The sequence below is a fragment of the Cyprinodon tularosa genome, unplaced genomic scaffold, assembly GCF_016077235.1.
Source record: "Cyprinodon tularosa strain WSP-4 unplaced genomic scaffold, ASM1607723v1 ctg25, whole genome shotgun sequence".
NCBI lineage: Eukaryota > Metazoa > Chordata > Actinopteri > Cyprinodontiformes > Cyprinodontidae > Cyprinodon > Cyprinodon tularosa.
In genome coordinates, this window is record NW_024038928.1 from 385,046 (window position 1) to 411,670 (window position 26,625).

General features: G+C 42.0%; 1 protein-coding gene across 3 annotated transcripts in view; it reads left to right on the plus strand.

Moving 5' to 3' along the window:
• Positions 1-1,113: 1,113 nt before the first annotated feature.
• Positions 1,114-26,625, plus strand: part of LOC119785502 (echinoderm microtubule-associated protein-like 6) — a 36,252-nt gene continuing 10,740 nt past the window's right edge. Inside the window, exons 1-32 of one of the 3 annotated variants that reach the window (XM_038288207.1) lie at positions 1,114-2,344; positions 7,457-7,616; positions 7,949-8,047; positions 8,138-8,206; positions 8,669-8,854; positions 8,942-9,077; positions 9,649-9,850; positions 9,939-10,076; positions 10,188-10,444; positions 10,625-10,834; positions 10,937-11,104; positions 11,412-11,518; positions 11,595-11,695; positions 12,065-12,251; positions 12,331-12,436; positions 14,946-15,039; positions 17,140-17,240; positions 17,355-17,557; positions 18,920-19,031; positions 19,105-19,232; positions 20,972-21,113; positions 21,193-21,345; positions 21,418-21,549; positions 22,762-22,850; positions 22,924-23,091; positions 23,172-23,373; positions 23,851-23,977; positions 24,053-24,131; positions 24,208-24,337; positions 24,419-24,517; positions 25,301-25,321; positions 25,419-25,433. In XM_038288207.1, coding sequence (XP_038144135.1) covers positions 2,148-2,344; positions 7,457-7,616; positions 7,949-8,047; positions 8,138-8,206; positions 8,669-8,854; positions 8,942-9,077; positions 9,649-9,850; positions 9,939-10,076; positions 10,188-10,444; positions 10,625-10,834; positions 10,937-11,104; positions 11,412-11,518; positions 11,595-11,695; positions 12,065-12,251; positions 12,331-12,436; positions 14,946-15,039; positions 17,140-17,240; positions 17,355-17,557; positions 18,920-19,031; positions 19,105-19,232; positions 20,972-21,113; positions 21,193-21,345; positions 21,418-21,549; positions 22,762-22,850; positions 22,924-23,091; positions 23,172-23,373; positions 23,851-23,977; positions 24,053-24,131; positions 24,208-24,337; positions 24,419-24,517; positions 25,301-25,321; positions 25,419-25,433 — 4,318 coding nt within the window. In that variant the 5' untranslated portion in view covers positions 1,114-2,147. The remainder of the gene's footprint in view (positions 2,345-7,456; positions 7,617-7,948; positions 8,048-8,137; positions 8,207-8,668; positions 8,855-8,941; positions 9,078-9,648; positions 9,851-9,938; positions 10,077-10,187; positions 10,445-10,624; positions 10,835-10,936; positions 11,105-11,411; positions 11,519-11,594; positions 11,696-12,064; positions 12,252-12,330; positions 12,437-14,945; positions 15,040-17,139; positions 17,241-17,354; positions 17,558-18,919; positions 19,032-19,104; positions 19,233-20,971; positions 21,114-21,192; positions 21,346-21,417; positions 21,550-22,761; positions 22,851-22,923; positions 23,092-23,171; positions 23,374-23,850; positions 23,978-24,052; positions 24,132-24,207; positions 24,338-24,418; positions 24,518-25,300; positions 25,322-25,418; positions 25,434-26,625) is intronic. The other 2 variants (XM_038288208.1, XM_038288209.1) reach the window with 2 other exon arrangements.

Consider the following 26,625-nt stretch of genomic DNA (forward strand, 5'->3'; position numbering starts at 1 on the left):
TAGGCTACGTGGGGGACACGTGACGTTTCAGTCCTTTTGTCTCCCCGTCAGCTGCTCTGTGTCCAGGGGACACCTCAGGCTCTGTCCTCTGGATCTATGGTCATCGGTCAACTTCACATAAGAGCCAGGACTTGGTGTGACCAGGGGCGGAGCTAGATGGGGGGCCAAGGGGGGCCATGGCCACTATTTTCCCCCTCTACAGATGGTGGCAGCAGTAATAATCTGAAGTGGAATATTCAAAACATTTAAATTTTTCATACATTAACAATTACTTGACAACAAAAACACTGGTTAATTATGCACATCAATATACCAACATTAAAGGAATAGTACACCCAAAACATGATTATGTTTTGGGTGTACTATTCCTTTAAAGATTATAAGTACAGAATTCATACTCTTTTCAGAAGTAGATTTTGTGTTTTATGGGTTAAATAGAAAATTCTGTCTCTCTGCAGGTCATCTAGGAGTCTTTAGTAAAATTATTGATAAACTATTTTAATAAACCGCATTAAATAATCAATTTATATAGATATTAGTACTTGTAAATATCAATTTTATGCAGAATGTTTGCCCCAGAACTCAAACCTTAAAGAATTGTATCCATTATACCTTTTATCTGGAAAGCTGGGATGTTTAAATATTTATCCGTCTACTTGTAAGGTTGTAGGAAAGTATAGTTTGCCTTTATTTAGAAAATAAGGATGTTGAGCCCATTAATTTTTCTGTTGTAGATTGACCCTGAGGTTCTGGAGCCTATCCACTTTCAGCCACCCCTCAGTGTACAGTGGTTATTACCTGGCCACCCTTATAAAAATGTTCTGGGTACGCCTCTGCTGATAACCATTTATCAGAGGCCGTTTCCGCCCCTCTGTAAAAAATTTAAAAAAAAATTATCTCATTATGATGAGATAGTAACTCAATATAATGAGATAGTAACTCAATATAATGAGATCTTTTTTTTTTTTTTTTTTTTTACAGACTGGTGGAAACGGGCTTCCATAGAAAAACAACAGTCATTAATAATAATAATAATTCATGTTTGGATTCAGTTAAACATGGGTGGGATTTAGTAGCTTTTATTTTGAAAATCCCCTGAGGAAATAGTTTTCCCTGTTTTCCAGCTTGACTCGGTCAGTGATCCCTGAGATTCCCGTTAATATTCCCACTTTGCTCCTTTTTTCGGGGTCTCGCGGGCTCCCCGTGGCCTTTTATTCGCCGCGCGCGTGCGTCCGGTGGGGGAGCCCTTTCAGGATGGGTCATGGTGCTGGTGTGGAGCTGCTGGTCCAGATTCTGGTTCTGTAATCTGAGGATTTCAGGCTGAACAGAAGGCGGAGGGATTTTCTCTTATTCCATCCTTCGCGGACTCATCAGCGGAATTAAACGCTGGAATTCTGATCGGGTTCTGCTCTGATTGGACCGGGACCCACCGGGCTGATAGGAGCCCCGCCGGTCCGCTGAGGATGCTCTCCGGATTACCAATCCAGGAACAGTTCAAAGAGCAGGATTTTAAAATCTTCAACCGGATACTGCTTCTAAAGGAACAGGTTCTATAGTTATTATGTGAACTGGATTTATATGTGGAAATTTATAAAATATTAGAAATAAATAAACCTGTGAGAGACAGACATCTTATCTGGATCAATAGAAATTAAATATTATGATGAATAATGTGAAATACATAAATGTAGAAGAAAACTCAGAGGTTTGAGAACCTGAAATATTTTATGTTTTTATTTAATGAATTGCCCAACCAGAGCAGGACACTGTAGAGACTCTTTGGTTTTATCCTTTTCTACAAAATAAATGGGTTAGAATCTTTCAGCAGAACTATCTGAATATCAAACTATGCAAATGATGATAAACACACCTTCATTGCTGAAAAAACTTAAAGGAACAGCTAAGGGAACTATGCAGACTGAGGGAAGCATGTGGAGTTTAGAGATTCTACAATTTGATTGAAAGAATTTCATGAACATCTTTGGCTTGGTGTTTTGCTCCAGTCAAGAAGCTGCAGAATGGAAATGATGGGAGGTGTAGTTGGATAAAAGCACCCCTAGAGAAGGGACTACAGCTCCCAGCATCCTCAGCGGCAGTGGGTTCAGACTGACACTCTGAGGTCTTGTTAAACGCAGCTGGAAGCCAACATGTCGGATAAAACAGCTCCGCGCTGCCAGCTCCGGTTGGAGTGGATCCATGGTTATCGGGGCCACCAGTGCCGGAACAACCTGTACTACACAGCAGGGAAGGAGGTGGTTTACTTTGTAGCTGGGGTGGGTGTGGTCTATAACACCCGGGAGCACACCCAGAAGTTCTTCCTGGGTCACAATGATGACATCATCAGGTGAGGAGGAATACAACCATTTATCCATTCACCAATTCATTCATCCGGCCAGCAATTCTGAGCTTGAAAGATCATGTCAAGGGAAAGTTTGGTGGAAGAAAGAAAACAAGGAAGGAAGTCATCTCTGCATATGAGAGCAAAACATCTACACATATAGGCTAGCTAAAAGCTTTGGAGTCTCAGAACTACTGCCACCATGTTTTTGTGTCGGTGTTGGTAGAATATCCCCAGGATAGCCTGTAATGTCTGTGTAATGTCTACAGAGCAAACTGATAATTAAATGTTTAAACCCTTAACAATCATGGACAGGTTTCAGGTATTACAGGAGACAATCCCCCCCTTAATGACAATCCCCCCTTTAACGACCGACCCCTAGAATCATAGACAGGTTCAGATATTACAGGCTAACGATGGAACTAACGACCCATTCATCGGTTTCCATTGCATGTTTCCAAGCGGTACAAGGCGTTGTCTATATAAGACTCAAACTCACTGCGGATCCAGACATTTGAATTGAGAAAGCTTCCTGGAGAGGTGGCGAAACGTCTTCAAATCTTGAAAACCAAGTCCAGTGGATATTTTTTGAATTTTTACGGAATGTTTAAACTTGTTCACTGTGGATCGCTTCGATATTTCCATCTTTAGTTGCTTTCAGAACTCTTCCTGCTCAACTCTCTTGCTCAAGATTAAAAAATTTCTATGTATATAATCAGTTAAGTCCAAGAAACATTCCATCTGTTCCAGTTAGATCCTAGCTATGCAACATGACACGTTGAAGGTGAGTTCAGTTTATTTTAGATCATCTAAAAAAACTCCAGAAGGTTCCATCCAGTCATTGACTTTGTAGCTATCCTCCTGAATGAGCATGTTGTGTCAGTTGAAAGTCTCATCATTTCATTTGCAACAACCGTCCATGCAGGGCATGCATGCGGTGACAGTGGAGAGGAATAATTCCCCTTTAGCAGGAAGAAACCTCCAACAGAACCGGGTTCAGTGTGAGCGGCGTTCTGCCACGATCGACTGGAGGTTTAAGAAGACAGAAGGAGACAGATTAATGCTGTCAGACTGAACATAATTTCAGTGTCAGGGGTGTCCGGTTTACACGCAAAGTGGGATGAAAGTGGTCCTTCAGCGTGTTTTCATCATCTGGTGTGCCAATATGGAAAGTGTTTGAAGAGTTGAGCCCAGTGTGTGGAAAGCAAAAGACTCATATTGTTCGGTGTGAACTCATCATAAAGGAGACAGTGAGATGGAGTGCTATGGAGAAAATTAAGGCTCAGTTATGCTTGACTGAGGAGATGAGCTGTATGCAGCTTTTATATTCCATGATGCGGCTTTTTTCCTTGTACCTAATATTCCGGCCAACTCTAGGTGGGCCTAACACCACACTATATATAAAAGAAGAAAGCACAGCTTTCTTAAAATGTTTTCAAAATCTCATAGTAACAGTGTCAGTAAATTCTTGCTAAGTTTTTCACAATCTGTGTCAAGTTACCACAAGTCTAGATGCAGTTAAATGTAGTGGTTATGGGCCGAAAATCATACAATTTGTGCTAATGTTTTTATTTAGGAACCCTCACAACCATGAGCTGTTGCTCGTCCGCAATTTTTTTTCCCCGCCTTGAGCTGTCCTATACGGAAGAGGATTAGGGCCACTGAAAAAAAAAAAAAAAGTTTACTGATCTTAAAATTTTATTTCAATTTAATATTGGAAAAAAGTCATAATTCTGACTTTTTTTCTCAGAATTCTGACTTTTTTCTCAGAATTCTGACTGAATTCTGACAATAAAAAACTTCAGAATTCTGAGAAAAAAAGAATTCTGAGATTAAAGTAAGACTTCTGACTTTTTTCCCATACTATACTGAAATAAAAAAAAAAAAAAAATCAGTTAACTTTTTTTTTTTTTCAGTGGCCCTAATCCTCTTCCGTAGTCCTAGTATTAGGTGGGTGGTGAGCATATTCACCAAACGTTCGGTATGGAGGATAAAAAGTGCCAAAATTAAATAAATAAATACAGCATTAAATAAAAAATTTTATGTGTCAATAATTAATTAAATGTGGAATTAAATAAATAAATGTGTCATTCATTAATTAAAACCACGTCACTAATATAAAGTGCCACAATTAAATAAATAAATACAGCGATAAACAATTAATTAAATGTGTAATTCATTAAATAAATAAGGAATTAAATATAAAAATATGTCATTAATTTAATAAAATACGTCTTCATTTTATTAAAAATATATATATAATTATTTCAGTGTGCATTTAATTATTTCATGGTCCTGTGTCGCAGTGCATCGAAACCATTAAAAGAATCTGTCAAACTCACCCATCAAAGTTAGGGAGCGGGGTTAACGCGAATTGAGTCGCCACCTACTGTATCAGAGTATGTTCACAACCTGTGGATCACAGTCTCTGTAATTGATTTGCTTCGCCTTAATGTGCAGGGTGACCAATCAGGTGTTAGATAACCACCGATTACAGAGACTCGATTCGCGTTAACCCCGCCCCCTAACTTTGATGGGTGAGTTTGACAGATTCTTTTAATGATTTCTATGCACTGCGACACAGGACCATGAAATAATTAAATGCACACTGAAATAATTATATATATTTTTTAATAAAATTAAGATGTATTTTATTAAATTAATGACACATTTATATATTTAATTCCTTATTTATTTAATGAATTACACATTTAATTAATTGTTTATCGCTGTATTTATTTATTTAATTGTGGCACTTTATATTATGACGTGGTTTTAATTAATGAATGACACATTTATTTATTTAATTCCACATTTAATTAATTATTGACACATTTAATTATTTATTTAATTTTGGCACTTTTTATCCTCAATAGTTGGGAGGGGAAGGGGGGTTCTAGAATTAAATAATTTGGTCACATGACCCTGGTACGCACATCAAGGATAAATTAGGCTTTAAGGAGTTAATGGCAGTGGCATTTTACTCCTTCCTTTCCTTATTTATTTAATGATGCCACCCTGCAGGAATGGTGTCACAGCTAAAGAGAACTGGTTGCTGTGTAGATAGTTAAAACATCACTATTGGCACTACCTGCAGATAATATGTATAAGTGGAAAGTAGTAAGAGAAAGTAGCAAAGTGAATTAAAGTGGCCCTTATGTCCTCCAGCAGCCCAAGCCTATAGCAGCATAACTACAGAGATAGTTCAGTAGAACCAGAAGAAAAACATGGTTTGAGACCCAGCCCGATGATCTCAATGTACTTGTTTCGTTTGTCTGATGGGTGTCATTGTTGAGCTGGGGTTTAGATCTTTCGGTATTGTAGATATTACATATTTCTTTCCTTTATTTGAAACAGAGAGAGAATCATACAGGCCTTCAGAAACACACCTGTCAGCAGAAATAAACCTCCTCGCTGTAGGCGACAACTGAGACCTTCATGTCAGGAACTCAAAGAGTAAGCATCTACTATGTCAGGTTGTCGTTAGTCAGGAAAAGCTGCTGACACAGTCATATGCTGAGCTCTGATTGGTTGGTCTGCTTGTTCGTTTCCATATACACACTCTGTGTCATGGCCTCTGCAGGGCACCACTGGATCTCGACCATAAACGGTCACTAAGCAGCATCCAGGCGCAACGTTGCCTGTAGTGGATAAAGGATGAATTACTCATCCTTATTTTCGGATTTTAGCCCTGCTCCATTGTAGAGAATCTTAGCTTCCATTTTTTGTCTGTTTGCATAAGAAGAATACATCTTCATAAAGCAGAAGCTAACATTTTGATCCATCCACCTAGCGTATAGTTTTAGTGGAACATGATATCCTGAGCTATCTCAATAGTTATGCTGCTGTAGGCTTAGACTGCTGGAGGACATAGGGACCCCTTTTTCATCATTCTGCTTCATTCTATCTCTATCTATTCTCCTACTCTGCAGAATTTGTTAGTTTAATTTTTAACATTATATTCTCTCTGCTTTTTCTCACAGTAGCTTCATCTGATCTGTTCTTGTTTGGCTGTGACACCATTCTGGAGAGAAATATCAGCTGTGCTGCTGCCATCAACACCTTTTTTTATGGATTTTCGAGCTTGGCCTGTTTTTTAGTGTAGTCCTGTTTCTCTGACTGTGACTGGCTAGATGTGCTGTCTTCATTCTCTGACATTGGAGCTGGCTCGGAGCTCACCTCCCTGGCTGTGTGTTTCCTGGAAGGGGCCTGCTGTGGAGCTGGTTGACAGTTGGCTTTTGTATCTCTGGTTCTTTCTGTATGTCTGCTTCTGTCTCCTTGAACCCCAATCAGTCTTGGCAGATGGCCGCTCACACTGAGCCTGGTTCTGCTGGAGTTTTTCCTCTCCACTGTCACTACAAGCATGATTGGTGTGAGGGATTGCATTTGAGTCAATGCATAAGCTGGTTTTCCTTAGATAGAAAACTTTGAATTCATTTGACTGTATGATTTGGCCTAATTGTCTCTGTAAAGTGCTTTGGGATGACATGTGTTGAGAATTGGCGCTAAATATATAAACTGAACTGAATTGAATCGAATTGGGTTGACATGTTGTAGTCGTCTCTTATGGAGCACTGCAGACAGCAAACAGGGAGCTTCCCGTAGAGAGTTTTTTCATGTTGATGGGTTTAGGACCACAGTGTTGGTGAACTAAACATTCTTCGGCTGATCAACCTGCCTTCTACGAGAGATCATGTATTTTGTGCTGCTAAGACAGATCTTTGGTTCTGCTGTCTCATGGGATAAAATAACATTAGTATTAACAATTTGTATTTTTGTATTTTAATTTCTGTAAAGTGACCTTGAGTGTCTAGAAAGGCGCTGTTAAATAAAATGTATTATTATTATATACCAGTGACAGACGTCGGAATGGATGCTGGTTTTCCAGAACCCAACTGAGGGTTGTCTCAGATTACCATGATCAGGTTCCTGCAGCACAATACTACCAGAAACACTGAAGTTAACAAAATTATGGTCAAGGTTCAACTGAACCGAGTTCTTGGTCAACATCAGGCTAGACTGGAGGGAGACATTATGCAGACATTGTCTACATAAAGAGGTTCAGTGCTTAGAGTTTGGAACTACACTGATTTAGAAAAGCATTCCTTCTGTTCACAGTCTGGCAATCCACCCTGACAAGATCCAGGTGGCAACAGGGCAGGTGGGGAAAGACCCGTACATCTGTGTCTGGGACACCTATGCCATGCAGACTGTCTCCATCCTGAGGGACGTCCACACCCACGGAGTCGCCTGCCTTGCCTTTGACTCAGATGGACAGGTAAAGCAACCCTCCCGTCTGTTGTCCGACCACAGACTTCATGTAGGGCAGAGTTGAATAAAAATTTGTTTTACTGCTACACGTCTTTTAGGGTAAAATGTCTTATCAAACTAGGGTTGTGCTGTTAGCGCAGCTTTTACTGCTTCAGAACCAGTCAGCATCTTCTCAGTATGAGGCCCAAGGAAAATGCCCCAAGTAACTCCAACACTCCTGACCCTGAATTTATCAATCCTGCAGTTTCCATGTAAGGTTACAAAGAAGGGTAACCCCTTTACAAAGATTTATAAATGCAGGTGTTCTTACATACATGGTTCATGTCTTTGTTGTCATAGCGATTGGCCTCGGTTGGACTGGATGCCAAGAACACGGTGTGCATTTGGGACTGGAGGAGAGGGCGTGTCCTCGCTTTGGCAACTGGACACTCAGACAGAGTACGACTCTTCCCCTGTGAAGGTTTTAATTCTGTTAACAAATTCCCTCGATGGTATCCTTTGGTAACACTCCTGCCTCTGTTCCAACAGATCTTTGATATTTGCTGGGATCCTTTCCAGACCAGCCGCCTGGTCAGCTGTGGAGTCAAGCACATAAAGGCGAGACAGAGCCTTCCAGAGTATCATAAGGGATCTGATGATTTCTGCATAGGTTGCAGAAATTATCAAACATGAAGCAATTCCACGATAATAAAACCATATGATTTAAGAGCAGAAATCGTGCAGAATTGTTGAATCTGGATTTGTAGGATGCAATTGTACCATTTAATCTGATTTAGGTTCAGCTAGACATACACATGCATATATATCCAATGTTAATGGATGCAATTAATTCCTACAATGACCTTAAGATCCAGTTCAGTCCTCATAAAAAGCAGAGTCAAGGGGATTCTGTTGAAAGGAGTCTGGTTAAGGATATCAAGTCACTGAATCAGTAGTGACTTGAGGGAGTTCAGCAACTAAAGCTTAATTATTCCTTCAGATAAATGCTAACAGTTTTTTGTGAGTTTCGGGAATAAATGAAAGTTTTCTGGCTCTGAAGAGGTTTTCTCTTGACTGCAGTTCTGGACTCTGTGTGGAAACGCTCTGACTCCAAAGCGAGGCATCTTTGGGAAGACGGGTGACCTGCAGACCATCCTCTGTGTTGCTGCAGCCAAGGAAGAGCTGACCTACTCTGGAGCTCTGAACGGAGATGTCTATGTATGGAAAGGAATTACATTGATCCGGACTGTCCAGGCTGCACATGGGGTACCAACAAACATTCTAACATCTTTAAAGGCGGATCCCAATTTGCTAGTTTCTAAATGCTACATTTGTTCTTGACGAACTGTGCAGGCAGGGATCTTCAGCATGCATGCCTGTGAGGAAGGATTCACCACTGGAGGACGCGATGGCTGCATCAGATTGTGGGACGTGGACTTCAAACCTATCACCAAGATTGACCTAAGAGAGTCCGAGCAGGGTTATAAAGGTGTGGAGGCTGAGGTCTTTTGCCACGAACAGAATAAAGGGGTTATAAATAGCTGGAACCCCCAAAACATAGTGACCAAACCAAAGTATACAGCAATCCTGTAAGGTATACTGTTAGTTAGCGACCTTAGGTTCAGAAATGTACCCTGGTTTTTCCTAGTCACCAGGTGCACCAAGGTTAGTATGGTCTCAGATGTACCCAGGTCAGTTTTTCTTGTTGTGTATCCAAGTCAGTCTGATTTCACGTTTACCCAGGTCAATTGTGGTCTCAGGTTATTCTGATTTGTAGTCCACCCAAGTTAATCTGGTTTGAAATGGAACATGGTCAGTTAGTTTCTCATGTACCCAGGTTAGTCTGGTGTGTAATATACCCAGGTAAGTCTGGTCTCAGGTGTACCAAGAGCAGTTTGGTCTTAGGTATATACCCAGTTCAGTTTGTTACATTCCCAATTCAGTCTGGTTTGCAGTGTGCCAAGGTCAACCCTGAACTCAAGTTTGGTGTACCCAGGTCAGTCTTTGATGTGTTGAGACATGGTTAGCTTTTGCTTCAACAGTTAATGCTTTTCTTTCAGGACTTTCAATCCGTAGTGTTTGCTGGAAAGCTGACCGTATTCTGGCTGGGACTCAGGACAGTGAAATTTTTGAAGTAATGGTTCGTGACCGTGACAAGCCACTTTTGTTGATGCAAGGTCACAGTGAGGGTGAGCTATGGGCACTAGACTTACACCCCAAGCAACCCGTAGCTGTCACAGGGAGTGACGACCGTTCAGTCAGGTTAGTCCGACCTAAAAATATCCATCATCTTCTTTTCTTATCTCAATCAACATCTCTGAATCTCACCTGTCCATCTCACTTCTGTCAGGCTGTGGAGCCTACCTGATCACACCCTGCTGGCCCGCTGTAACATGGAGGAGTCGGTTAGAAGTGTTTCCTTCAACAACGATGGCTCTCAGCTTGCTCTAGGTATGAGGGATGGTTCATTTACTGTGCTACGAATGAGGTAAGTTCACACATGGCTTCCTTCCTCCCTTATGTTTACTGTTATATCACCAGATTGATTAAGACTACAAAGCCAAAGTGGGTTTGAGTGGTAAAAACTCTTCTTCTGCAGGGACATGACAGAGGTTGTGCATATTAAAGACAGGAAGGAGGTCATCCATGAACTGAAGTTCTCTCCAGATGGTTCTTTCCTGGCGGTGGGCTCTAACGACGGCTTGGTGGACATCTATGCTGTTGCTCAGCGTTTCAAGAAGGTGGGTGAGTGTAGCCGCTCAACCTCCTTCATCACCCACCTAGACTGGTCCGTCGACAGCCGCTTCCTGCAGACCAACGATGGTGCTGGTGAGAGGCTCTTCTACAGGATGCCAGGTATGGCCCATAGAGTCCACACTTGGTAGGTCTAGTTCAGGACTGCAGAACATAAAACCATAGTACTCTACAAAAGTGTGTAATGAAAATTGACATTATTTACAGTTTGCAACCCTCGTAATATCCTAATAGTTTGGGCTGTAAGACTGTCTTGGGTCTTCTCATGTTTTGGCCATGCAGCAGGAAAACTTATTGCTAAAGAAGAAGCAAAGGGGATCCACTGGATGACTTGGACTGGCATCATTGGGCCTGAAGTGAATGGAATTTGGCCAAAATACTCCAATGTAACCAACATTAATTCAGTGCATGCCAACTACAGCAGTGCTGTGCTGGTAACCGGAGATGATCTGGGTCTTCTCAAGCTCTTCAAGTTTCCCTGCCTGAAGAAAGGTCTGTATCCATCAAGCAACAGAGCATTTTGTAGCACAGGATTTGATCAAATAAATGAGGTACAGTTTTTAAGGATTGGTCACGACTCTCTTTTCGACACAGGAGCCAAATTCAAGAAGTACATCGGACACTCTGCCCATGTGACCAATGTTCGCTGGTCCAATGACCTCCAGTGGGTCATCAGCACTGGCGGGGCTGACCACGCTGTCTTCCAGTGGAGGTTCCTTCCTGAGGGTGTCATGAATGGTGTTCTGGAGCCTCTTCTTCAAGGTGGATTTAATGTTTATCCCAACCACTGTCCCCTCCATCAAAGATTCTCTGAAAGTTTTGAAAACTGAAACCTGAGGTCTGAACTTTTAAATCGAACGGAATCATTGGTAGGGTCTAAGTTCCCCGATGTGAAAATGTTTGTTATCTTTTAACTCAGCATCTAGAATGATGCCTCCTACAACCCTTAAAGCTACCTTCATAAAGCCACTTTGAATATAAACCCTTCTGTTGGTTAACAATAAATTCAATGCCCATATCAGTGGTGTTAATATGTATAAAGGTGAATTCTCTTGTTTTGGGTCTTTAGAAGGGTATGCAGACTCCAACAGCGGTGAGTCGGACTCTGACGTATCAGATGTTCCAGAACTCGATTCCGACATCGAACAGGAAGCTCAAACCAACTATGAGCGCCAGGTGAGTAGGTAACAAACACTCTTGCTGTAAATGACCTGTCTCTGTGCGTATCTGACCTACCTATGTCGTCCTGCAGGTGTATAAAGAGGATCTCCCACAGCTTAAGAAGAAACTGATTGGTTCCTTGAAGCGGCAGAAAGCTCCAGAGGAGGGGCTTCGTCTGCAGTTCGTCCACGGGTAAAAAAAAGTTTTAATCGGCTGATGGATCGTCACTGAAAGTGAAAACATATCAACTGTTAATGAGTAGATGTATGTTAGCCAACAACCGTTGCTAGAGTTTAGACCAGGGGTTTAACCCTGACCACTAGCATGTTCCTCCAACCATTCCCCAAATCCACATGGAAACCCAAATAATAAAAGTGTAAAATAAAGTTAAGTACTTTACATGAGCCCACATCTACACCAGACAATGCTGAGCTTCTGGGTCAGAACCACAAAATGAACTGTGTTCTGTGAACTGCTAGGTATGACAGCATAGGACAAATGGTGAGAGCATTTTTGATGACTTGCTCATCTCTGTCCATTATTTGACTCTGATTCTTGAAGGTACCGCGGCTTCGACTGTCGTAACAACCTGTTCTACACTCAGACAGGGGAGGTTGTGTTCCATGTGGCCGCCGTTGCCGTTGTCTACCATCGGCTACAGCACAGTCAGCGTTTTTACCTCGGGCATGATGACGACATCCTCAGCCTCGCTGTTCACCCTCTTAAAGACTATGCGGCATCCGCACAGGTACATTTGGACAATCAGAGAGCAGCGGGTCTCCTACCCAACAGTTTTAGGATTTTTAATTTGCCGGCTTTGTGTTCAGGTGGGGAGAGACCCGGCCATCCATGTCTGGGACATCCAAACTCTGAAGTGCCTATCTCTGCTCAGAGGTCACCACAGCAAAGGGGTCTGTGCTCTAGACTTCACAGGTCCGTTATCCGGATCAAAACAGCATCTGTTTACCCTAAAATCTTCTAAACCACCCATCTCTAAACTTTTAAAAATGACAGGGTTACAGCTTCAACCTGCTCATCCCCATCAGAAACCTCTAGCCCCTCTGGAGACTCAGACATAGAGATAATATGTACTGTAAATTGGACATTTGTCAGCACATCTTCACCAATTTATGGAAGAAAGGGTCCAGAATCCACCTCAACTGGCTGAAAGATTACTTCTGGTGTTATAATGTTATTGAAAAAGTAGTTAAACTGATCAACCAGTTCTGACCTAGTTTGGGCTGAATTTGGACAGTAAGGCTAAAAAAAGATCAACATGGATGTCCAGGGTTTGGAGAACATCTTTATTGCTCTTAATGTTATACCATTAGTCAGCAAAAAGTCAAAACAAAATCCAAAACCAGCTAACCTGCTCTGTACTGCTCTGTACTGCCACCATGTAGAAATCTTTTTTTTTTTACATAATTAAGGTATGTTTTCATTGAACATGATTACATTTCCTGGAATGAACAATTTACATGTGATTCCAGTGTTGCGGTGTGTTCAGAAGCGATGCTCAGGACGCGTTTCTAGTTACACCACAGGCACAATGTTGGTGATTCCTGGGATGTAGCCGTGATACGACACATGCTAAATATGATTGTTCCTTGATGCATTGCATAAACCAGTCATGGACCAGATGTAGCTGTGACATAGGGTGAAGGAGCACAGTGGAGACAAAGCTTAAAGGATGAAATAAGTAACGCTCTCAACAGGTTTGTGGGTGGCTTTTATAAAACTTTTTTTTATTTAGCCCCATTCTTTATTTTCAGGGTGTTTGGGCTCTGCCTTAGAAATAGAGTGAGGTAGGGGAACAGTGAAGGCAGTATGGGGCGTGCATATGTTTATATATGTGAGCATGTGCAAAGTAAGTTCATGAAGCACTGTCCCCGAAGCCATTGTCCTTGATAGTACAATGTAATGTCCATCAGCTGGCTGCACACAGATCCAGGAGAAGTTGAAGATCTCTGACATTTAAGGCAGCGCAGGGGGGCAGGATTTCAGATATAGATATATTGTTTTAGGTCAGGCTCATTTTTCCTGTCTGCCTTGCGAGTCTTGCCGGTGCCTCACAATGGCAAATCCAAATAGAAAAATTCCTGTTATCAAAAATCAAATAACGTACACATCTTCTACTCCATCTACTGACAAACTCTTCAGACACACAATCTTCCATTTCTGTCAGGAATCTTTGGAGAAAAACATTCAATCTGATCAAGAGGATTTCATTTTACCCCCTCTCCCCATCAAGAAAATGTGATCAATTGTGTCTAGAGACCAGCTGACCAGATCAATAATTCAGTTTTTCCCACCGAGAAAAAATTGGTTGAAAAGACATTCAATATGACATGATTTAAGTCCAATACAACTTCTATATTTAGTTGAAAAGTGAGAGGTGAAAAACTGTTATTTTTTGATCGTGAAAAGACTGTATCTTATGCGACCAAAGTGGGACAAAATCAGACTGACCAAACAGCCCAATTTTCAACTATTTTTGGATTAAATGGTAAATGGCATGTACTGATATAGTCCTTTTTCAAGTCAGGAGACTTGACCAAAGTGCTTTACACTACATTCAGTCATTCCCCATTCACGCACACACTGATGGTGGCAAGCTACATTGTAGCCACAGCTGCCCTGGGGCTCACTGACAGAAGCGGGGGCTGCCGTACACTGGCGCCACCGGGCCCTCTGACCACCATCAGTAGACAATGCAGGTGAAGTGTCTTGCCCAAGGACACAAACGACACTGAAAGTCGGAGCTGGGGCTTGAACCGTCAGTTCTTCTATTTCAGGGCAAACTCCTACATCCGACGCCACTGTCGCCCTAACTATTAAATCAAGGCTATGACGGATCGACCAGATTTAGCCTAAAAACCAACATCTAAAAGATGTTTGGGGGGTTGGAAGATAATACAAAAGCAGACTACAAAAGAAGTACAAACACAGAGCTAAGCAAGACAGAAAGGGGAGGGTGGGGTAGGAAAAAGTGTTTTCCCCTACCAAGAAGAAGTCTGAAGAAAATCCAGGTATATCTGAGTTTTAACTTTATTTGATGACGCGATGAAGCTACTGGAGTGGAGCTTGCAGCCAACCATGCAAATTGCTACCGCTGTCAGATGAGCGACAGCGCATACAGTAAATGTGGCAACTCTGTTACTGGAATCATGCTTGGTGTGAATGCCCCATTAGAGAAAAAGCTTAGCTTATATACACTCACAACTATAAAGAGCTGAGCAGAAGGTTGCAACAACGTCATCTCCAGTTATTTAATTGATTGTAGCTCTGTTATCACCAACTTCATGTAGTCGATTTATTTTATTAACCATCTCATCTGTGTCCCCGTTGTTTGAACATGGAGATCTTGGTTGGTATTCCTGAAACCTCTGATGGCTCTGATTTGTCTCTAACTCTAATATGCCCTTTTGTTTCTGTGTCCCAGCGGACGGGAAGAGTTTAGTCTCAGTGGGAATCGATGAGTTTCACTGCATCGTCATCTGGGACTGGAAGAAAGGAGAGAGGCTGGCTAAGGCCAGGTGAGCACACCTGGTCAAATGTCAGATCCAGACTGAACCATCGGGAAAATGATCTGTAAATTCTTCTCTCAGTGGCAGGTGTAAGCTCTGGATCTTCTTTCCATCACAAACCTATGATAAGCTTTGCTACATCTGCTGTACCTTTAAATGGTGGTTCCACTCCTTAAGCCAGAACCTGGATCATCAGTTTGTGCACAAAAAAATATGACTTTGGTTTCCTATCACTCACATCATAATTAGCAGCACAAACAACAACCATGAGATCAAAAAAACTTAGTCTAGTTGCATCTGATTTCAACCTGTTAGATGTTGCTGCTTTGATAGAATTTGCAAAGGCAACAACCACACCATTTAGAACAACTTCTAAAGGGATAAAACAGATAAAAATGACCCAGGATAGTAGCAGAATAGTAGTAATGTGGATTTCTTATAAATAACGTAGGAAGGCAGGTTATATTAGTACTCAAAGACTTAACTGTCTGTAGGGTGTTTATAGAAACAGTCTGGGGAAGAAACTGTCCCTGGGCCGGTTCAGTTTTTCCATCAGCTCTCTGTTCCACCACCATGAAGGTAAAAGTCTGAACAGCCTCTGACTAGAATGTTTCTCCGGAGCCTTGATTTGAACAATTTCTTGATGGAGGGAAAATTAATCTGGACAAATCTCCCGTAGACCTAATTCTTGCAGTTTACTAACCTGTTTTGTAAATTTACCAAATCACACAGAGAAGGCTGTGTAGTAGATGACCAGCAGCTCCTCTGGAAGGTTGCACTTCCGAAGATGCCACAGGAAGTACAGTTCCTGTGGGCAGTGGCGCCTCCAGAAATGTTTCATAGGGGTAGCCAGATGCTAGCCTCGTGAGACCATCCTAATATCGCGAGCTTTCAAGATTTCACTCGCTAATCAGTCTGGAGACTCTCCGTTGAAGAAAATTTGGAGCCGTTCACCAAACGAACGTCCAATCAGCGTTGGCTTTGAGGCGGGTTGAGGTGTGACGCAACGAGAAGCGCGACAGTTCAGTCTAAAGAACATGGCGGCTTCAGCCGATGAAACTTTCTCAGAGGAAAAGATGTTTTTGCTCTTCTCCCGACTGGTTTCGGCAAGAGTTTGATCTATCAATTGGCTCCTCTTCGTCGTCGCTCAGTTACGTCATATGCTTCGTTGATCTGATTGGTTTATTTGCCCCGTCTATCACCAACATAGGCCACTGTGATTTTTTATTTTTTTTGTTATGACTCTGGCTGTGCATAATGGGAATAAATGCTACTCCACTGGAGAGTGTACTACAATTTACCCTGGCACCACTGCCTGTGGGACCTTCTTCTGGTTAGGGTCTATGTGTGAAGACTACCTCACTTTACTAAGGAGGGTGTTTCCTAGGAACCGAAAGTGGTCCACAACCCACACTGGTGTGGAGAATGGTTAGGGGAGGGAATCTTGGGGGAATGCTCTGGAAGTCCACTTCAGGGTTCTCGTCAGCATGCTTCAGCATAATGGGTCCTTATGCTCAAAAGACACAGTTTCATTGAAAATCAAGCCAATATGCTCATTTTTATGAGCCGACAGCCACATAAAAATGTCAGCCCTTTGACGGACATGTGGGCTTCCTCTCAAGGGCGTTTCAGCAAAGACCCTGGTCAAGCTGAAACTTTTAGAATTACAATAAAATGATGCCGATTCCTTGACTCTTAATCCTACGAAAATATATAAAAAAAAGACATTTACCTCCTTATTTGCATATAAACATGAGGTATGCACAGTGGAGACATGACAAGACTGTCATTGGCTTGGCTCACCAGGTGAACAGGTTACTGCGCTGTACAGAGAGCAAAAAAATCTGGTAAAAACCCTGTAACATCGTCTTCATGTGCTGGGCTCTTTGGAGATGCTGTGTTGTCCTGGATCTGCCCAGTGACAGTGGTGTCATCTGCAAACTTTAGGATTTCTACTGATGGTTTAACTGAGATTCAGTCATTTCTGTTATGAGGGAAGAGGCATGGAAAGAGGACACACCTCTGCTGGATTCTGAGATTAGTGGTTTTTTGGTGGGAGTTTAAATGATGATTTTGCCTTGATGACTGAGCACCTCCTCTGTCCTCTAGGGGTCACAAGGATAAGATCTTTGTGGTGAAGAGTAACCCTTTCAGGATGGACAAACTGGTGACTGTGGGCATCAAGCACATCAAGTTCTGGCAGCATTCAGGTATATTTCATTGCTTCATGTTAAAAAAGGGCTTCTGTCTGCGGGAGGGTGAGGAACAAAATCCAGTGTTTCTCAGAGATGTACCAGAATCAAACATCTGCTTTCTTTATGTAGGAGGCGGTTTGACATTTAAAAGGGGAATTTTTGGGAACCTTGGAAAGCAGGAAACGATGATGTCAGCATCTTATGGCCGATCAGAGGACATGGTCTTCTCTGGAGCCACCAATGGAGATGTTTACATCTGGAAAGACACAACGCTTGTGAAGACCATCAAAGCACATGACGGCCCCGTCTTTGCAATGTGCTCCCTGGACAAGGTAACTCCCACAAATATGCACATTCATCCGTAAACCCATCCATCCCTTTGGTTCTTCAAAGCTTAGCGGTCTGTTCTGTAACCAGTTCGAGCCCCCGATTTGTCCAACTCCTCTGTTGTATCCTTGGACAAGACCTTTCACGTACATAGCCAGCAACAAGTATATCACGGTTAAAAGAAAAGTCTTTCAAGCTCCGTCTTGGTAGCCAAGTACAGTGTTAGGCAACCATTGTCACCATGGCTTACACACAAACAAAAATGAAGTACATTGACATATTTGACCAGTATGCAAAATAGCAATAGATCCTCTATTTGAGCTGAAACCTCCATCTGATGTTGAGATGATGAGAATCTTTAAGCATCAAAGACATAAAACCAGAGAGTTGAGCTACTGCAGCTAGAAACCACTGATTATGGCTAAAATCTTGGTGTCACGATGGACCTGAACCATTTCCATGATTAAATGACTAATATACAGCAGGATCTAGAAAAAACTCATGAATTAATTTCTCTTTAGTAGAATTGATTACTGCAACAGTGTCTTTTTAGGTTTCCTTAAAAGGTCCATCAGACAGCTGGAACTGATCCAAAACGTTGCTGCCTGTGTTCTCACTAGAACTAAGAAATTAGAACACATCAGCCTGGTTCTGAAATCCTTACACTGGCTCCCTGTAGCTCAGAGAATATATTCTAAAATCCATCTGTTAGTCCAAAAATAACTGAATGGATCAACCTTACAGTCCACTCTGGTCTTCTAGTTCCAGCCTACTCCGGGCACCCAGAACTAGAACCAAACACGAAGAAGCAGCATTTAGTTCCTATGCTCCACTGATCTGCAACAAACTTCCAGAAGACTGTAAAAGTGCTGAAAGCCTGAGTTCTTTAAGTCAAAGTTAAAAACCTGTTTGTTTAGAGCTGCCTTTTACTGTTGAACTGTTAATTAAGGTAATATAAGTGTTTCCATTACAAAATTATGTCCTAAGCCCCAAAGGCTGAAATCATGACAGAACTGGGACTCCAAAATCCTGCTATTGGTCCATAAAGCCCAAAATGGACTAAGTCTGAAAAATATTCATGTCAGGTAGGATCCATATTGACCCTTAAGGTCTCCACAGACCTTAAGGGTCTGTGGACCTTAAATCTAATAAAAAACTACCTGAAAACCTGACAAGTTTGGAACCTGTGTGGTCCTTAAACCACAACCCTTTAAAGAACTGTTATGTTTTTTTATGCCTTTATTATCTTTATGTCAAAATCTTTTATTCCATCTTTTCATTAATAAAGGTTTGTGTAAATAAACATCCTTTGAAGCAGTCTGGATGGACCGCTTTAATAAAGTTACCTGTGTTGTGTTTCCTGTCAGGGCTTTGTGACGGGGGGGAAGGATGGCATTGTGGAGCTGTGGGACGACCTGTTTGAGCGATGTTTGAAGACCTACGCCATCAAGAGGGCAGCTCTCTCCCCGTCCTCCAAAGGTTCCTGCTCCAGCTTTCACACTTTCAGTCCCTGAAGTTTCAGCTGTTTGACTCATGTCTTCCTTCTGGTCAGGCCTTCTCCTTGAGGACAACCCGTCTATCAGAGCCATCACTCTGGGTCACGGTCACATCCTGCTTGGAACCAAGAACGGAGAAATCCTGGAAATTGACAAGAGTGGGCCGATGACGCTGCTGGTTCAGGTTAGACAGTATGAAGTCAGAATTATGCAATGGGGCACATATGTAATAAATACTCATAAAGGCAGTTTTGTTTAAAGGAAAAGTCTGGTCAGCAAGGAATGATCAATGGATCATTATCTATACCTGAAACTAATACGTTTGTGGTAATTTAAGGAATAATAATCAGTAAAAAAATTAAAATAATAATTTTTCTTCGCGATCACTGAGTGCGGGACCGGCCAAATATAGTCACACCTCACTCCTGACATCTCCCAGCAGTGATGTCATGGTGTGGTACAGTAAGCCTAGCGCCATTCTCCCCGCTTTTGAAACAAAATCAATGGGAACTACTAGACACCAGTGTTGTAGTACTCGAGATCGGTCTCGGTCTCGAGACCATTTTTTGATGGTCTCGGTCTCATCTCGGACTTGACCGCATTTGGTCTCGCTCTAGTCTCGGTCTCGGGCGCTGAGGACTCTGCATTTTATTTCAAGACTGGTCAAGACAACAACTGTGGAAATAACGCTAATCATCAGAATATTATCAGTTTCTTTAAGATCCTTCTTTTTATTGGATGCTTGGATTCAAATCCAAACAATAACCTTTCTCATTGGTAAATGCAGTGAAGGAGATCAATCTATTTTTTCAACAAATTATCTGTCTCATAACATATTTCACAACTTGGTGACAGATATAGATTTATTTAAGAAAACAGAATTTTGCACATTGTTTTGAAATAGCACATTTAAAAACAACATAAATGTATGTACTGTTCATGAACGGCAGAGAAAATACAATTTTGATCAACTTTGATTGATTGTTTGAAATTCTGTGATTACTACACAGAAGTACTAAATAAAGATGTTAATGTTTAGTCCAGTTCTGTGTGTTAAATATCTAGGTGTTTTTATGTGAATGTGGGTCTTTTAGATTAATTTTAGTGATTTTGATCATGTTTCACATTTTATTGTCACATACTGGCGCTGGTCTTGGTCTTGACTTGGTCTCGGACCCTGAAAGTCTTGGTCTTGTCTCGGTCTCGATACACTCTGGTCTTGGTCTTGTCTTGGTCTCGGGTTAGGTGGTCTTGACCACAACACTGCTAGACACATCTGCAATCAACAATTATTGAAGATTTCCAGAGGACTTCACCATTTAATTTAACCGGAGCTATAGTTAAACTGACAATGCCCATGTGCATGGCAGTTGGATGTTGTAATATATTGGGTAAAAGTAAAAAAAAAAAAATTTTATCAGCTGAATTACTGTGGGTAGTGATCGTGACCCAGCGATACCTGCTGGACTTTCCAAACTAGGAGCATTTCTGGAAGATTTACCGGAGCTAGTAATGCTAACATCAAGATTGGGCTTTCAATAATAAATAAAGTACAAATGACAGCACACAAATCGCTAAAATTAGCGAATTAGAAACCTCAGATATGCTGTTGAACACACCATCAGAGCCACCGTAGACTGTGGATCTCAGGTCTCCTAGTTCATTTTGGTTAAAGGAAATCTGAGCAGTTTTTTATTTGTACAGCTGTTTCTGCCTATGATCATCCTGCAGCTCTGATATCAGCGCTTGTTTGTATTTGATCCTTACACATCTTTTTAACTGAGAAAGTGAGACAAACATGATTCATCCTTGATGATTTATGCGATCCTAAGCATCTTTAATATTTCTCCCCCCATTAATCTCTTCTTGTTAGTATGTCCCACCTATGCCTGTTGGTCTCACCTGGGTGTTTTCCATGTTTAGGGTCACATGGAGGGTGAGGTGTGGGGGCTGGCAGCTCATCCTTTACTTCCTGTCTGCGCCACCGTCAGTGATGATAAGACTCTGAGGATTTGGGAGCTGTCAGCCAATCACAGGATGGTTGCCGTCCGCAAACTTAAGAAAGGTGAGGCCTGCGCAGTTAAACGTAAATGTGTTCTACTTGCGGCACCCGTTCAACGTGTGCTCTCCTTGTGGCCTGCCAGGTGGGCGCTGCTGCACCTTCTCTCCAGACGGTAAAGCTCTGGCGGTGGGTCTGAACGATGGCAGCTTCATGGTGGTGAATGCAGACACGCTGGAGGACATGGTGACCTTCCATCACCGCAGGGAGCTCATTTCAGATATCCGTTTCTCCTTAGGTACCTGACCCTTGATCACAGGTGTGAAACATGATGCAGGTGGGTCTCTAATGTGTCAGGTCCTATTTACAGATGCAGGGAAATACTTGGCAGTGGCGTCCCATGATTCCTTCGTGGACATCTACAACATTTTGACCAGTAAGAGGGTTGGGATCTGTAAAGGAGCTGGAAGCTACATCACTCACATCGACTGGGACTCCAGAGGTGAACAGACCAGAACCACACGCTGGTCCCGATTTGATCCAAAACGCCTGCATTATACAGATAGAACTAAAGACCATAAAACCAAAAGCTAAATGCAGAAACCGCCTAGCGATCCAAAACCGCCTTCAGCTGCCTTGGGTTCTTACTGGACCTCGTTTGTCTCTCTCATCCTTACAGAGGAGTTCTGGTGTTCCTTCCCAAGTTGCTTTTAATTCATTTAGGGTTCCGCTCACCTCTGTGGAGATTTCACCAGAGGCCAATACACCTTCATTCTTCTCTATTTTAGGCTCTTGTTGTAGATCCACTGTTGTGTTGATGGTTGATGTTCTGTTGGTGTTTCTGTTCTGACTGAGCTTCGGCCGTCAGCAGCAGATGGTTTATGGTCCACTCAATGACTGAGAGGTGCTCAGAGCCAGCCCAGAGCATCACTTCTCCACCTCTCTGCTGGGCTCTGTCAATCATTGTCTACTCTGGTCTCAGCTGTCCAGAGGAGATTGTCCATAAAGTTTTGTACTTCATCCAGATGCACTTAAGTCCTTCAGTCATTTATTTTTTCTAGTAGGGGCTTTCTGTTATAAACTTCCAAATAGGCAGGGTGAATCAGGCTCACGATCTTTAACCTGCTAACTGAGGCCTGCAGTGTCTGAGACGGAGCTCCTGGGTTGTTGGTCACTTTTCTGAGTGTCATGCTAAGAGCTTGGGCTGAATCTGGTGAGGCATCCACTCCTATGAAGACTGACAGATGTCTGAGATGCTCTCCTGTTTAAATAACAAGGGACCTCAGATGCTTTGGAGATGACCTAATGACCCTTTAATGGTCAGCAGTGTTAGCAAACACCTGCATGGTCCAAAATCCTGTTTTTGCAGGAGTTCGATCTGAACAGGTGATTTTTGATCCAACCAGCTGCTCCCTCTAAGATCCTGAGGAGGTGCTGAAGATGGATTCAGTTCCTTTATTTGGACTCGTGGAGAGGATTATGTGGTCGTGTGGCTAAATTAGGCTTATTTGAGGAACCGATGATATCGCAATCGACTAAAATGTAAAAGAACATTCAACCCTGACAGTAATTGATGTCACCTCAGATGTTTACCTTCCTTACAAGATGACAGATTTTCTATGGATCTTTCTCTGATCCATGCCCTGACAATAACTACTATAACCTCATCTTCTTATCCTCTTCTTATCCTGTCCTCCCTAATGTTTTCCTGTAGGTAAACTTCTGCAAGTGAACACCGGAGCAAGAGATCAGCTCTTTTTCGAGGCTCCACGAGGACGAAAACAGAACATTAGTGTGTCTGAGGTGGGAAAACTCGTTTCATTATCTTGTTTGAGGTTTCTGTCTCCAGAGGCTTTAAAGCGGTGTCTGTGTCCAGTTTGAGAAGTTGGACTGGGCCACCTGGACGTCTGTTCTGGGTCCCACCTGTGAAGGAATCTGGCCCTCATTCAGCTTTGTGAACACTGCTTCACTCACCAGAGATCGCAAAATTCTCGCCACAGGAGACGACTTTGGTTTTGTCAAACTGTTCAGCTTCCCATCTCTGGTGAGGATAGAACTAGAATCTGGCACTGGGAGTCCACTAATGTACCTGGATCTCATCATCTCCTCAATCTCTTTTCTCAGGGTCAGTTTGCCAACTTTAAAAAGTACGTTGGTCACAGCACCAACGTGACAAATGTCCGCTGGTCCAATGATGATGCCATGCTGCTGTCTGTGGGCGGAGCTGACACTGCGCTGATGATCTGGACCAGAGAGCCAGCGGGCCACAAGGAGAGCAAAGCTGTGGACAGCGAGGAGTCGGATGATGACCCTGAGGAGGATGGAGGTAACATCACAGGAGATGTCAGTGTAGAGCTAACTTCCTCCAGGAAGGAGGTCATACCGAATCCGGACATGTTCTGGTCCGCATGGCTATCTTAGATTGTCAGTGGTTGGCAATTCTAATCCTTAAGGGCCGGTATTCTGCAACTTTTAGATTCGTTCTTGGTCCAACATACCCAAAATAAGGGGCGGAACTACCTCCTCTGTAAATAATAAATTTTTCCAGAGTCTTCTTAATAATCTAATTGCCTGATTGAGGTGTATTGGACCAAGGAAACATCTAAATGTTGCTGGAAACCTGCCATCCAGGAGTGGAGTTGCCCTATCCTGTTCTAGGTTTTACAGATGTGTTATTTGAATGATAAAGTCTGAGTCAAGGACGTTGTGTTCTTTTTAACTTTTGTCCCATGAGCCAAGTCCCTAGCTTCCAGAGCGAGAACATTCTTTTGAAGAACAGTCATTTTGTGGACTTTAATTTTAGGGTACGACAGTGATGTGGCTCGGGAGAAGGCGGTCGACTATGTCACAAAAATCTTCTCAGTGAGCATTAGGAACATGTCAGGAACCAAGCCTCACCTACAGCACAGAGAGATTGCTTTGGAGGAGAGGTAACCTGAAGGCCTGATTCTGCCTTGTGATGAGTTCAGATACAGTTTTTGTTTAACACTCTTTTCCCTGTTCAGGCCTCCCGTGAGCCGGGCCATACCGCTACCCGACAAACTACTGAAGGACAACGTAACCAAGAAAAAGAAAGTGGTGGAGGTCAGCCCATGGCATCTTCCTGGTGACATCTAACTAGTCCTGACTTTACCTCTAACTGCCATCTTTTTTCTGTTAGGAGCTGCTGCTGGAGCACGTCTTTGGCTATAGAGGCTTCGACTGTCGCAACAACCTACACTACCTCAACGATGGAGCAGACATCATTTTCCACACTGCAGCTGCTGTAGTCGTTCAGAACCTGTCCGCTGGTGAGTGTAGCCGTCATTTATTATCAGTAATCACCTAATGTTGCTCATGAGGTCAACACTACCTACTTCCTGTCCTGCCAGGAACCCAGAGTTTCTACCTGGAACACACTGATGACATTCTCTGTCTGACGGTCAACCAGCACCCAAAGTACCAGAACATCATTGCCACCGGGCAGATCGGTAAGTCCTACCTGTAGTAGGCCTCTCAGGAAGCAGCAATGGAGATGATTGCTGTCAGCACTTTTAACTTCTAGTTTCATATGCCTCAGCTTGGGTCTACAGTTCAACTTTTATGCAGATTTTTTTTGGAGGGAGTTGAAATCCTGAACCTATTGCTGATTGCTGTACACCAGTACTGATCATCAGGCTTCTAATGTTACCCAATATTAAATTATCAGCTGGATCCATTAGAAAGTCCCAAAAAACACAGTACGAGTGTCAAAAATAACTTCTGGAAGAACCTTGCCGTTACATCAGACTTTTGATAAACTATCTAATAAAAATATGAACTCAGAGTAAATGAAAGGCCATGACGTCAGCTATCTGTGAGTTTGATATCATATTTTGTCTCTGAACAATGTTCTTTCTGAACTTAAATGACAGAATCTTTCCTATTGGTTGGTTGTTAGAACAAGATCTGCGTTCAGTATATGATTGTTCAGTCCTTATTGAATGCTGCAGGATGGAAAATGTTAACATTGTTTGGGGGCTCGTCCAGGATTTGATCTTCTGTTCCGTGATAAGCCACCATTTAATGCTATGCCCCAGCAGCTCCAGTAAGGCTGTTCATATTTCCACTGATTTCTTGTAAAGGAACATCCCAGTTACCCGTTAGAGGTTTTTGTCGGAGTGTGGGTTTCTTTTAGCATCTCCGCACGTTGCTTCCATGCATGATTGGCTGCGCATCACACCTTTTTTCTTTTTCACTGCTTCCTCATCGTCACCGCCTAACCTCATCACCAGGTGACGTCTCAGATTTCCCAGGTAAGTGTACCTTCACTTTATTCACTGTGCTCATCCCTACACCATTAACACAAGTGATTCTGTTTGTTCTGCTGTGTAACCTGCTGTCGGTGCATAGAGACCGAAGTGTCTGGTGAGTATCAGCAGTCAAGGTCCGGATAGAGTCCAACCTGTGTGTAGCTCATCTCCTAACCCTTTGTTCTTTGGTAGACTAAATCTGCTCTAATGTGGACTGATAGAAAACACTTTCTGCAGAATCTTCTTCATATTTGTGGCAGAAAACAGCTGCAGGTTAAAGAATGGGCTGATTTCAAAGGTTTTAGGTCTGCTCTGTCAGTTTTAGGTAGAAATTAGACAGAAATTGAGGCATTTAGTTTTCTTCTTTTTCATTTCTGAGGCATTCCACTAAAATGTCGACCTTTAGGATGTCAGAATGTCGTTTCTTTCATTTTGAAACATTTAAAGTTGGACTACATTGTTACGTGAGTTATTAAGTTTATGAATACATATAGATGAAAGCTGAATTCTTTTTTGTGTGAATTAATCTAAAACCAGCTGAGACCATTTTTTTTTTGTCTCTATTGTTACCCTACTTTTGTCATAATGTTTAAGGTTATTACAAATATTTTGTTTTCTTCTCTTCAGCACATGCACTCAGAGTCAAAGGATAATGTTGATGATGCAACAAGAAGACCTTATTTTAATAATTATTACAATTTATGAAAAGTAAGATTGATTTTATTTAGGGATGCACAATATAATCGGCCCCCTATCGGTATCGGCCTGTATCGGCCTTAAAACTGAATATCGAACATCGGCCACCCCACCTATATTTAACCCGATATTTGATCAGCTTCTGAGTTTCTAAAGTCAAAAAAAAAAAAAAAAGACTACTTCTTCTTCCTCAAAAACTTCTTTTTTACAGACTTAAAAACTTCTAAAGACGAGGGAAAAAATATTGATACATTAAAATATCACAATATCTTCATATGCTGATATATTGCCATTTAAAAACACCATATCAATCTCTTTTACTAATGAAATATTGCTATATGTCATCGTTATGCTACGAAATCCCCCGAAAATTCACCAAATGTTGCCATATTTTTATATGTTGATATATTGACGCGGTATAGATCTATTTTACTAACAAAATCTCACAAGAATTTGCAAAATATCACGAGAGTTTGTTACAGAATGATGAAATTTCACCAGAATTTGAAAGCAAAATAGATCGATGCCGCGTTTTTAAAAATCTATTTGATATCAGCATATGAAAATATATTTGAGTATATTATTTTTCAAAGTGTCAGAAATGGATAATA